Source organism: Sus scrofa, chromosome 7 (assembly GCF_000003025.6).
Source record: "Sus scrofa isolate TJ Tabasco breed Duroc chromosome 7, Sscrofa11.1, whole genome shotgun sequence".
NCBI classification, from domain to species: Eukaryota; Metazoa; Chordata; class Mammalia; order Artiodactyla; family Suidae; genus Sus; species Sus scrofa.
Genome location: NC_010449.5, coordinates 19,243,904 through 19,256,746, shown reverse-complemented (window position 1 = coordinate 19,256,746; position 12,843 = coordinate 19,243,904). Strand labels below are relative to the sequence as shown.

General features: G+C 40.6%; 1 protein-coding gene across 2 annotated transcripts in view; it reads right to left on the bottom strand.

Annotated features, from left to right (window-relative positions):
- MRS2 (MRS2, magnesium transporter) overlaps positions 1–12,140 on the bottom strand; it is a 50,877-nt gene extending 38,737 nt beyond the window's left edge. The window contains exons 1-4 of one of the 2 annotated variants that reach the window (XM_001928036.7): positions 11,808–12,140; positions 9,562–9,635; positions 5,814–5,850; positions 3,693–3,805 (exon numbers count right to left, since the gene is read on the bottom strand). In XM_001928036.7, coding sequence (XP_001928071.1) covers positions 3,693–3,805; positions 5,814–5,850; positions 9,562–9,635; positions 11,808–11,970 — 387 coding nt within the window. In that variant the 5' untranslated portion in view covers positions 11,971–12,140. Of the gene's footprint in view, positions 1–3,692; positions 3,806–5,813; positions 5,851–9,561; positions 9,636–11,019; positions 11,655–11,807 lie in introns of those variants that run through there. The other variant, XM_013977474.2, reaches the window with a different exon arrangement.

The window sequence follows — 12,843 nt, the reverse complement described above, 5'->3', positions numbered from 1 at the left end:
TGGAAGAGAAGAGGTAAAATTGTCACTCTATGCAGATGACATGATACTATATATAGAAAACCCCAAGGATTCTGCATAAAAACTACTTGAACAGATCAACTAATTCAACAAAGCAGCAGTATACAAGATTAATATTCAGAAATTGGTTGCATTACTTTATACTAACAGTGAAATATTAGAAAAGGAATATAAAAATACAATACCTTTTTAAATTGCACCCAAAAATTTAAATACTTAGGAATAAACCTGACCAAGAAGGTGAAAGACTAATAGAGAACTATAAAGCATTAATCAAGGAAATTAAAGAGGGCTCAAAGAAATGGAAAGATATTTCCTGCTCCTGGACTGGAAGAATCAGTATTGTTAAAATGGCATACTACCCAAAGCAATCTACAGATTCAATGTGATCCCTGTAAAATTATCCATGACATTTTTCACAGAACTAGAACAAACAATCCAAAAATTTATATGGAACCATTAAAGACCCAGAAATGCCAAAGCAATCCTGAGGAACAAAAACTAAGCATGAGGCCTAACTCTCCCAGACTTCAGACAAGATTACAAAGCTATAGTAATCAAGACAGTGTGGTACTGCCACCAAAACAGACACACATGATCATCTCAATAGATGCAGAAAAAGCATCTGACAAAGTCCATTCATGGACAGAATAGAGAACCCAGAAATAAACCCAGACACCTATGGTCAATTAATCTTCGACAATGGAGGCGAGAATATAAAACGGGCAAAAAAACCAGTCTCTTCAGCAAGTGGTGCTGGGAAAACTGGAGCTGCATGTGAATCAATGAAACTAGAACACACCCTCACACCATGCACAAAAATAAACTCAATGGAACAGAGTAGAGAACACAGAAATAGACCCAGACACCTATGGTCAATTAATCTTCGACAATGGAGGCGAGAATATAAAACGGGCAAAAAAACCAGTCTCTTCAGCAAGTGGTGCTGGGAAAACTGGAGCTGCATGTGAATCAATGAAACTAGAATACACCCTCACACCATGCACAAAAATAAACTCAAAAATGATGTCTCGTACCATCAAACTCCCAGAAGGGAATATAGCTAAAACATTCTCTGACATCAACGGTACAAATGTTTTCTTAGGTTAGTCTCCAAAGGCAATTAAAAAAAAAAAAAAAAAGCCAGTCGGAGCTAATTACAAGCTTTTGCGCAACAAAGGAAACCATAAAAACACCAAAAATATAACACATACAAAGGTCTTTTCCACTGACCTGTAAGTCTCTTTTTGTACTAGTACCACACTGTCTTGATTACTTGATTTCTCCATGGAAAGGGAGAAAATAGTTGCAAAGAATGCAACCAACAAGGGCTTTAACCTCTGAAATATACAAACAATTCACACAACAGCAGCAAAGAAGCCAACAACCCAATGGAAAAATGGGCAGAAGATCTAAACAGGCATTCTTCCAAAAGACATACAGTTGGCCAAGAGGCATATGAAAAAATGGTAAACAAAAAGAGGCATATGAAAAAATGGTAAACATCACTAACTGAGAAATGAAAATCAAAACTACAAGGCACCAACTCACACAAGTCAGAACGCCTATTATTAAGTCTACAAATAGCTGGAGAGGGTGTGGAGAAAAGGGACCACACTGTTGGTGGGAATGTAAATTGGTACAACCCACTATGGAAAACTATATGGAGGTACCTCAGAAAACTAAATATAGAACTACAATATGATCCAGCAATCCCACCCCTGGGCATGTATTAGGACAAAACTTTCATTCAAAAAGATACCTGCATTCCTAAGTTCACTGCAACACTATTCACAATAGCCAAGACATGGAAACAACCTCAATGTCCATTAACAGATGGATGGATTAAGAAGATGGTACATACACACAATGGAATACTACTCAGCCATAAAAAAGAAGAAAATGATGCCATTTGCAGCAACATGGATGGAAGTAGACTCTTACTAAGTGAAGTCAGAAAGACAAATACCATATGATATCACTTATATGTGGAACGTAAAATATTGCACGAATGAACCTATCTACAGTAAAGAAACAAACTCATGGACACAGAGAACAGACTTGTGGTTGCCAATGTGGAGGAGGAGGGTATGGGATGGACTGGGAGTCTGGGGTTAGTAGACGCAAACAACTGCATTAGGAGTGGTAAGCAATACGGTCCTGCTGTATAGCACAGGGAATTATATCCAATCCCTTGTGATGGAACATGATGGAAGATAATATGAGAAAAAGAATGTATATATATGTATCACTGGGTCAGGAGAAATTGATAGAACATTTTAAATCAACTATAATAAAAAATCTTTTCTCAAAAAACCACCCTCTCTGGGGGAAGGGAGGAGACAACAACATAGCCTTAGTGCTCTAATTTAGAACACTATGAAATTAAAAAACTATTCTAAAGGGAAAGATAGCATCTTTTGTATTAGAAGAATAAAACAAAAGGATATCCTGTGGCTGCTGTATTAGTTATATAAAAATTAGAAATTTTCTTTTACATTTTCCCAAATTTTACAGCTGACCCTTCAACAACACTGGCTTGAACCATGCAAGTCCACTTAAATGCAGATTTTAAAATTAATTTAATATTGAATTAATTTAATATTCATGTATTTAATAATAAATACCACAATACTACACAATCAGTGGTTGGCTGAATCCAAGGATATGGAACAGCAAACATGGAGGAATCGTGACTAAGTTACACGTGGATTTTTGTCTGTGTGGAGGTTCAGCACCCTTGATCCCTGGATGGTTCAAGGATCAACTGTAATATGAACATTTTTCAGAAAAGTTGAAAAATGATACAGTAAACACCTATACCCTTTCCCATTTAAATGATATTATTAACATTTTGCTAAATTTGCTTTATCACATAGTTCTCTCATCATCAAAGAGGTATGTTCTGAAGGGTGCTAGTTATTGATAGTAAAAGTGAAGGATGTTTTTTGGAGAAAAATTACCTGGGAACAGACTGCTTCCCTTTTTAATTTTTTAAAAATTTAGTTCTAGAAAAATGGATAAATACCTAATACCTGTCACCAAAGACTTTTTGAAGAGAGCACGTCTCATGTCCGCTGCAGGGTTGACAGCATTAAGACCAGCATCCCCTCATCTACTTCCAAACCCTAAACTTTAGCCACCAAAATAACTTATGTTCATAATAATTCTGGATCACTGAAGGAAAGTCAAATTATATTTGCTACACTCTGAGGAGGCATGGGAAGATCCAATAGGTTTTAAGACGCTTTCAACAAAAATAAAAATATAAATTAAGATAATAAACTTTAAAGATATTCCTGGGCTATCCCAGGAAATGTTCTTAGTAGCTGAAGTTATGCTACAGCTACACGTAACCGTATACAACTGAAAATGTCTATTATAAATCAAGATGCTCTTGCTGTTTAGAAACTACATGTTAAATTCAAACAGTGAGAATGAAGACCACAGTCAGAATTTTTCCAATACAAAACAGAGCAGTGTTTTGACTGCTGAGCATAACTACTTATCCATGTAAAAACGGTTCTAACACGCACCATGTTGTATTATAAAAATATCCTATGTTCACATGGCTATTTTTATTACAAAATTACTTTTAACCTATTGATCAAGACAGCTAGGAAGTAACTCTTACAAGATTGCAGTAGAGATGTAGATGAAATAAAATCCTTTACCTCCATTCTCATGATAATCCTATTGTTTCTGGTTGTGATGTTCATTAAATGTTGAAACCTCAAATCTCTAGCTTGAAGACCTAATTCTTGATATAAGTCAGTTTTCTTCCTTTCTAGAAAAGAAACATGGTCAATAAAAAGAGTGGGTAAACCAATAAATCAAAGAGTTAAGATCTTCATCTAAGAGTTTGCCTTCCAGTTTCATCAAATCTATTACTACCAGAAACAAAAGCTAAAATGGATCTTTTTTTTTTTGGTCTTTTTTAGGGCTGCACTCACGGCATATGGAGGTTCCCAGGCAAGGGGTCTTAATGGGAGCTACAGCTACAGGCCTACACCACAGCCATAGCAATGCCAGAGCCGAGCCACGACTGCAACCTACACCACAGCTCACGGCAATGCCAGACCTTTAACCCACTGAGCGAGGCCAGGAGTTGAACCTGCAACCTCATGGTTGGATTTGTTTCTGCTGCACCACGATAGGAACTCCTAAAATGGATCTTTTTAATACCCATATCTACCTCAAAAATATACTCAGGCTAAATCTGGTCAAACTCTATTCTTTTCTCCTCTTGTCCATACTTCATAAAATTTCTCTGTACTTAGAAGCCCCAAAGGATCAATATAAAAACCATACCTATACATCATTAGGATTAATTTCTGGCCCTAGACTCAGTTTTTAAAAATATGAATTGTACAAAACTACATTTTCTATTTTTTCCTCATTATCATCTTCAGCAATTTAAATCTGATGAGCAGATTAAGCTGATTTTTTTTTTGTTCTTGGACTAATACAAAATGTGAAAATGAAGACAGTTGTCACACTAGATTCTCCTACCTAAAAACTAAATTACCTAAGAGAAAGCAACACCGATAAAGAAACTCAAGAAATGATGCTGGGGAGTTCCCTTTGTAGTTCAGCAGTTAACAAACCCAACTAGGATCCATGAGCATTAGGGTTTTGATCACTAGCCTCACTCAGTGGGTTAAGGATCCGGTGTTGCCATGAGCTGTGGCGTTGGTTGCAGATGCGGCTTGGACCTCTCCTTGCTGTGGTATAGGCCAACAGCTATAGCTCCAATTCGACCCCTAGCCTGGGAACCTCCATATGCCTTTGGTGCAGCCCTAAAAAGTCAAAAAAAAAAAAAAAAAAAAAAAAAAAAAAGAGAGAGAGAGAAAGAAATGATGTTGGTTATAGAAGCATTAAACCACACCTGTGACAGCTCTAAGTAGAACCGCCTTTTGAAGGAGATACTGGGCCAAAAAAAAAAAACACCCAAAATACTGCCCTAGGATCTCAGCAATAGCAAAAACAGGACCATGTGGTGGGAAATGCACAGGGGACCTGAAACCTGCACCCAATGTCAGTGAAGTAATGCTTGGTTTCATTTTAAAAAGTAACCATCCATAAGAGCCAAAGTGACAGAGGTCCAGCTGACCACCATCCAGTGCCCTGTCCCACCTGTCTGCTGTCACCCACAGGCACCACAATGGTATTATTCACCTGTGCCTTCAATATGGTACAGGAGGCAATGAACACAGGACCAGGACAGTGAGGGGGAGACGAAGGGCAAGAAAATGGAAAAGTTTCTCTGGACTCCAGCTGCATATCAGCCTACACTCCTTTAACATCCTGTTAGAGTGGACGTGGTGCCAGACCCAAAAACCACTCCCAATACAGTTCGGGTGTTGCCAGTTCCAATTAAGGCTGATGGAAAAATGCTGAAGAAAGATCTGTTTCGACACGTCACATACGCAAGGAATATCCTACTCAAAAACACTGTAATTCCTGGATTTCCAGGGGGTTCACTAATTTACTGGTTAAAAAAGTGATTTAAGGAGTTTCTGCCATGGCTCAGCAGTAATGAACCCAACTAGCAGCCGTGACGACGCAGGTTCGATCCCTGGCCTTGCTCAGTGGGTTAAGGATTGGCATTGCCATGAGCTGTGGTATAGGTCACAGGTGTGGCTCAGATCCCACAGCTGTGGTTGTGGTATAGGCGGGCAGCTGCAGCTCTGATTTGACCCCTAGCCTGGGAACCTCCATATGCCACATGTGCAGCCCTAAAAATAAAATAAAAAAATAAAAAAGTGATTTAAAAGAAAACTAAAGATACTCACCAAAAGAAGTAACCTTTCCCTCTTTGTCAAATTTTGTCTGGAGAGAGACAATAAAACAAAGTATTATTTTCTCCCAAATCAGCACACTACTTATGATATTATATATGGTTTAATACCTCCCAAATACTGAAATGCAGATATAAACCATACCTGCCCCCCTTTTCTACCTTAGGGTTCACTTTAATGAAGTGGATAACACTGTACATTCTACGGGTTTGGACAGAAGTTTAATGACAAATCCACCATTATAATGCCACACAAGGTATTTTCACTGCTCTAAAAAACTTCTGTACTCTGTGAATACTCATTTCTCCTCTCCCCACAACTCCTGCCAACCACTGATTTTTTTATTGTCTCCACAGTTTTGCCTTTTCCAGAATGGCATGTAGTTGAAACCTTTCTTTCTTTCCTTAAAAAGAGAGGTTTAAAGCTTTATGTCCGTAAGACTATCCATGCGCTTACTAGACAGGCTCTAGGTGGCACCCCCACCCCTAAACACTGCAGCTTTTCTTCCAGTATCAAGCCCTGCACCCCTGGCCCCACCCAGTAGTCATGTGGGGGTGGGGGGTGGGGGTATGTGTTGGGTATTTGTTCATAGGAAGGCCACTAATTTTATGCCCCTTGTCACATGAACCCAGATGCCTGTTGGGTGTGTTATAAACAGAAGAGCCATTTCTTTAGGCCTCCTGCTCTGAGCACACCCCAATAACTGACTGCTGTTCTTTAAATTCAGTTTCAAGTTAAGGGTTAAAAAAAGATCCCCAAAAGGTTTTAAAAAAAGATCCCCTTTCCCTTTGCTAGGACAAATGTGACCCCGGATTAACTTCCTAACTTGGCTCCTCTGGAGCTCTGACAAAGTATCAGTTGTAACTAGGCAACGTGCTTATGATAAAAATGCCCAGTGACTGTTAGATAGACTGCACTGGACTGGGAAGACTAAGAACGGATTATAGATACCTGCTGGGAAGCCACAGTTCAGCATCATCCCCCACCCCCACCCCCAGGGGGTTGGTGGCTCTTGTAACTGACTAAGCTCTTGTGCAAGCCCCAGATGTGCCTCTGAGATGGTGACAACAGATACCAGCAGCAGTGGGCTGGGGATTCTAGGCCAAGGTGGACCTCACCCTACCTTTGAAAAATACCCTCCTTTCACCTGAGCTGTCACACACAGGGCCAGAGGAGTCCCTGGATGGCTGAAACGACTAATGCTCTCTGCATTTCCTATCCTCCATCCTTCTCAATAGACTTGGGTCCAAGTGTGGCTTATCTTGTGAATCTAAGTATCTATGGGATGCTATGAAGTCTCACTGGTGAGCACTGCAGAATCACCAAATATTTACAGAAAAAGCCTGAGAGTTGTGAGGACACAATGCAGAAACTACTTATTTCCTATAAAGCAGAGGGAACATTTTCCTATAATACTTGTGAAGTCTCACTGGTGAGCACTGCAGAATCACCAAATATTTACAGAAAAAGCCTGAGAGTTGTGAGGACACAATGCAGAAACTACTTATTTCCTATAAAGCAGAGGGAACATTTTCCTATAATACTTGTACATAATGAAATCATCACAGTGAAAGATGTCAAATTTTTAATGAATCACTACGTGCTGGACTATGTTGTTATGTATTTTCAAAAAGACACTCTAATACAGTGTAGATACAAGTCCTGAATTATTACCATGGAAACATACACATGCTGTGTTAATAATAACACAGCAGGAGCCCCCATTGTGTCTCAGTGGAATCAAATCTGACTAGCATCCATGAGGACGCAGGTTCCATCCCTGGCCTCGCTCAGTGGGTTAAGGATCTAGTGTTGCCGTGAGCTGTGGTATAGACAGAAGAAACAGCTCGGATCTGATGCTGCTGTGGCTGTGGTGCAGGACAGCAGCTACAGCTCCGATTTGACCTCCTAGCCTGGGAACCTCCATATGTCTCTGTTGTGGCCCTAAAAAGACAAATAGTAATAAACACAATAAAACCCCACCATACATTTTTTCACCTTGCTTCCCATAAGCAAAGATAAGGTCAATGGGAGTAAGTAAGTAACACAAAACAGAGTTAAAGGGAAATCTACATCAAGGGAAGCTTTACGTTTTGAGTAATACACACTAGCTCTCTTCCTTACACTTATTTCACTAATACATACATCTGCTGCCAAAGAAATCTGAAAACAAAGTAAAATTATTTTGGTCACAAATTTTAGAGAAAGAACATGCCAACATTTTAGTGAATGTCCTTCCAGCCTTTTCCCTATTAAATATATGTATGTTAAACAGACTTTGCAGTCTCTCCTCCACTCTTTCAGCTGCCCCCACAGCATAGACAATGTTTTCACCTACAAAGAAACTCCTTTCAATATTTTGTGTGTGTTTGTGTGTGTGTGTTTTAGGGCTGCACCGGCAGCATATGGAGGTTCCCAGCCTAGGGGTTGAATCAGAGCTGTAGCCACCGGCCTATACCACAGCAGCATGGGATTTGAGCCACATCTGTGACCTACACCACAGCTCACAGCAACGCCAGATCCTTAAGCCACTGAGCGAGGCCGGGGATTGAACCTGCGTCCTTACGGATACTAGTCAGGTTCATTAACCACTGAGCCACGACGGGAACTCCTCCTTTCACTATTTAGTGTCTGGTTTTGCATTCTTGTTTAACTCAACTGGCTAACTCTTTGAGAACAGTGAATAACAGTGATAACTTTTACATGTAGTTCTGAGGGTTATCTGGTTCTCTATGGTTTATAAAGTTCTTACATTAATAAGCTTAAATACTAAGGATCATATAATGGCTAATATACATTGAATACTTACACATGTGAGCTATTTTTAAGGGTTTTGCATATATGAGTTAATTTAAACCTCAAAACAGTTCTATATGGTAGGTACTAATACCCCCAGTTTACAGATGAGAAAACTAAGGTACAAAAATTTATCATAAACTTGCCCAAGTCCAGCCAGTTAGTAAGAGGTAAGGCTCAGATCTAGAGACTCTGGTTCAGAGCAAGCACTTAAAAAATTACTTAAAAAAAAAAAATACAGATGTACAAAAAAAAAAAAAACTACTGTGAGATCACAGTAGTTCAAAGAAAAGAAACAATAAAAAAAGATGCAACTTGGAAAAAAAATTACTTAAAAAAATTAAAAGCCTATAAAAATAAGACTGCTGTTATAACCAAATTCCATGTAACTTTGACCTAGTATCACCCTTTGTTTACATGTAGCCTCAATGGCCCTCTGTAAACATGTGTGACACACACCATTTTTGTTACTCAGTTTTTTTCTGAACTATTTTAGACAAAGTTGCAGAGATCATGACCCTTCAAAGCATGTACTCTTAACATGCTTTGACATGTTAAGTATGTGCTGTCTCCAACATGCTTCTGCATATATGATGTTGCATAGCACAAGTTCAAGTTATTCTGTGGCTAACAGCCTTTAAGGACTTCTCAGTAGATTTCTGGAGAAATCTTGAGTATTCAAACAGGAAGCTCTGAATTGTGATTTGAACCACCTGTTCTAGTATTAAAAGAGCTCTACAATCATTAGCAAAGTTTCAAGAATGCTGTGAAGCAAGTAAGCTGGCACTCAGGTCACTGGCTAGACAAAACACAAAGATAATGATTTATAAGTATAAGGATTCATTATAAAACACAGCAAGTAATATCCTGGCTGACCAGACCAGACTAGTTAACTCATTAAGTCTAGCAAGTATTTTAAGTCATCCAATGGACCACACATACTCACCACAGTAAACACTGGGGCTACACTGGCTAAAGTGGCTTGAGAGACATCAGAAGTTCTAAACCGGTGAATTTCACCTGAAAAGGGAGTTAGAGAATTCCTTGTGATCATATGATTAGTTTTCACATATAGCTAAGATACAGCTCTCACAGTATGTGGAGGTTTTCAGACTCTTCTACTTTTCCAACTTTTTCCTGGAGAAAATAAACACTTCTGTTAATTTTAATATTTGTAGGTGATTGTTAGGTTTGGCGAGGAATGATTTTTAAAAGGAATGGCTTAGGTGAGGCATTAGAATAATTAATGGATTACAACCACCTCTTTCCCTAATTATTATTGTTCAGTTGGATGAACAACTGTATAACAGTGTTCTGAGACTGAAATAAAATGTCCATTCTTTTTTGCATAATTTAGTATTTCAATAGCAGGCTTATTTGACTGAACTATAAATCATGAAACCTATAGATTTTACTTCTATTGATTAACTTCTTTTCCAGATATACTTTAGTCTGAAGACTTACAAAATAACCCACTACACTGGAATGAGGACAAATCTTTATTTGAAATCTATTTAAAACATGTAATTAGGAGTTCCTGTCATGGCTCAGTGGTTAACAAACCCGACTAGTATCCATGAGGATGAGGGTTCAATCCCTGGCCTAGATCAGTGGGTTATGGATTCAGCATTGCCGTGAACTGTGGTGTAGATCGCAGACGCAGCTTGGATCTGATGCTGCTGTGGCTGTGGTGTAGGCCAGCGGCTACAGCTCCGATTTGATCCCCTAGCCTGGGAATCTCCATATTCTGCTAGTACAGCCCTAAAAAGCTAAAAAAAAGAGTGAAGGATCTGGTGTTGCCGTGAGCTGTGGTGTAGGTGACAGACGCGGCTCAGATCCTGTGTTGCTATGCCTCTGGCGTAGGCCGGCTGTGGCCAGCAGCTACAGCTCCAATTTTACCCCTAGCCTGGGAACCTCCACATGCCATGGGTGCGTGCGGCCCTAAAAAGACAAGACAAATAAATAAGTAAAACATGTAATTAGACTGAACTGAAGTATAACCAAGTAAATTTACTGCCCGACAAAAGACACTGTTCACAATGCTAAACATAAAATGGACAGAAATCCTATCTACAGAATGTATATATTCTCACTTGACCTTATTCCTTCTCACTTGACCTTATTCCCTTGTACTACATACTTTTAAAGACATGTAATTAGTTACCACCTGAGGCTTGTTGGTTCCCTTCTACAAAATACAAACTGTTAAGAGGGTCAACTGGATAAAGGTTAAGGAGCTACAAAATCAGCATTTGCTAATGTCACTAGTTAGGTAAAGTGTTTCCAGGAGGGTGATTGTAAATCTCAATGTACGTTCTAAAACATTAGATGGGCTGAACCTGAGTTCCAAGGCATTTAACCTAAGAAGGGGCTATGAAATGCAACCCAATTTGGAAAGACTCACCCATGATTATGGAGAAGGAGGTGAGGATGGGAGCGTTTTGAGAGGACAAGTGAGTAAACTTATTCGAGAACATTTTGGAAAAGCCACACATTTTAGTCTCTTTAGTTTCTCAGCAATATTAGCGCCCACATTCTTACATCTGTGAAAATGTCAACGTATCATCATACTTGATCACCTGGTGAAAAAGTAAACTCAGATCCCTACCCCTGCTCTCCCATCCCCCAACCCCTTCTGGCTGTCTGGTTACACAGTGCTTCGAAAAAAAGACTTTTATCTTTCTCAGAAGCAACTCCTCCCACGAAGTTTCAAAGTCTTCAGGCTCACTTGTAGGTGTGTTCCCCTCCCTTACCTGAGCAAATGGACAAATGAATAAAGTTTTCCATTCATAAGGAAGAGGCAGAAGGCAGGGAAGAGAAACTAAAACTCGCAAAAACATTTCAGGTAGATAAACCCGATCTTTGCTTCAGAACTACTACAATGGATAAGAGCGAAACTCTTGTTTAAAAAATCCTTCTCACGAGCGCACCGAGGCAGCCAGGGGAGGTGGGGAGGCAAGAGGGCTAGGAAACCCGGCTCTAGCAGGACACAGGATTCGGAGCTAGTAGGACGCAGCTCCGCCCGCAGACCCGTGCAAGGTGACAACACCCCTGTGCCCAAGGACGGACAGAGGCGAGGCCGAGCAAGACGCGGGCGGGCCGCCACAGCCACGTGGGCTCGGTCGGTCGGGTCGCGGCCCGGAGGTCACCGCAAGCCCGGCGTCCGGGGCTGCGGGGCGGGGACGGCAGTACCTGCCAAGCGGAGCCGGTAGGATCCGCACAGCGGCGCGGTCCGCCTGCTTCCGAGCAGTTCGGCGGCGGTCACGGGGCGCGCCCCGGCCAAAGCCCATAAAGTGCGCCGGGGAAGCCCCACCGCGCGGGGTAGGAGCTGGGCCAGGCTCCGCAGACATTCCATGACACTGGAGCGATGAGAAGGCAGATACAAGACCCCAGCCCTTCATGCCGGACGGTGGCAAGGCAGCCGGCACGTCGCGACCCCGCGCGGGTCCCCTAGCTGAGGCCGCTGTATACTGGGCATGCGCAAGACGCGCCGCGATGCGCCACGCCTGCGTCCAACTTCCCGCGCATGCTCAGAAGACCCTCTGGGCGCTTCTTGCGTTCCTCGGCCAATCGGAGTTTACCTTCTGCACCTGTAAAGCATGTAGGGACCTGCTCTGGGGTAGGTGGGGCGCGTTTACCTGTAAGAACCGAGCTCTTTTACGTAGATTCGACCCGTGGGCCCTTGGAGTGGTCAGGTCGGCACGTAGAGTGTCGATTGTATCTATTGACTAGTAATCGTTAAATGTGAAAATGTATCCCTAATTGGTATATAACCGGTTTGCAATTTCAGAAGGTTTTTCGTACATATTATGCAATCTGCAGTTTCGAAGTGAGGAAGTTCTGTCCATTCCCAACTCAATTTATATTTAAGTTTAATGTAGCAAAAATAATTAACTGTCATATGGAATGTATTACACTGTTGTTAGTGAAGATTGAGGAATGTAAAGGCGTAGGATTTTTTGTTTTGTTTTGTTTTCAGTGAATTTTACTACAGTTATAGTTGTACAAGAGGCATAGAATTTATATTCCGTTTTAAGTCAGATATAAGGTAGTATCAGCTTCAAGGTGCCATTATTTTATATGCTACCAAGAAAGAAAAACAGCTGGTAAACTTTGCCCTCTAATTATCTCATTTAAGTCATTCCAATTTATGTCTTAAAAATATGAAAAAAGGCTTAAATTGATGAAACACAGTATGCATGCATATTTTTTTTAAGTGTCAGCTAAT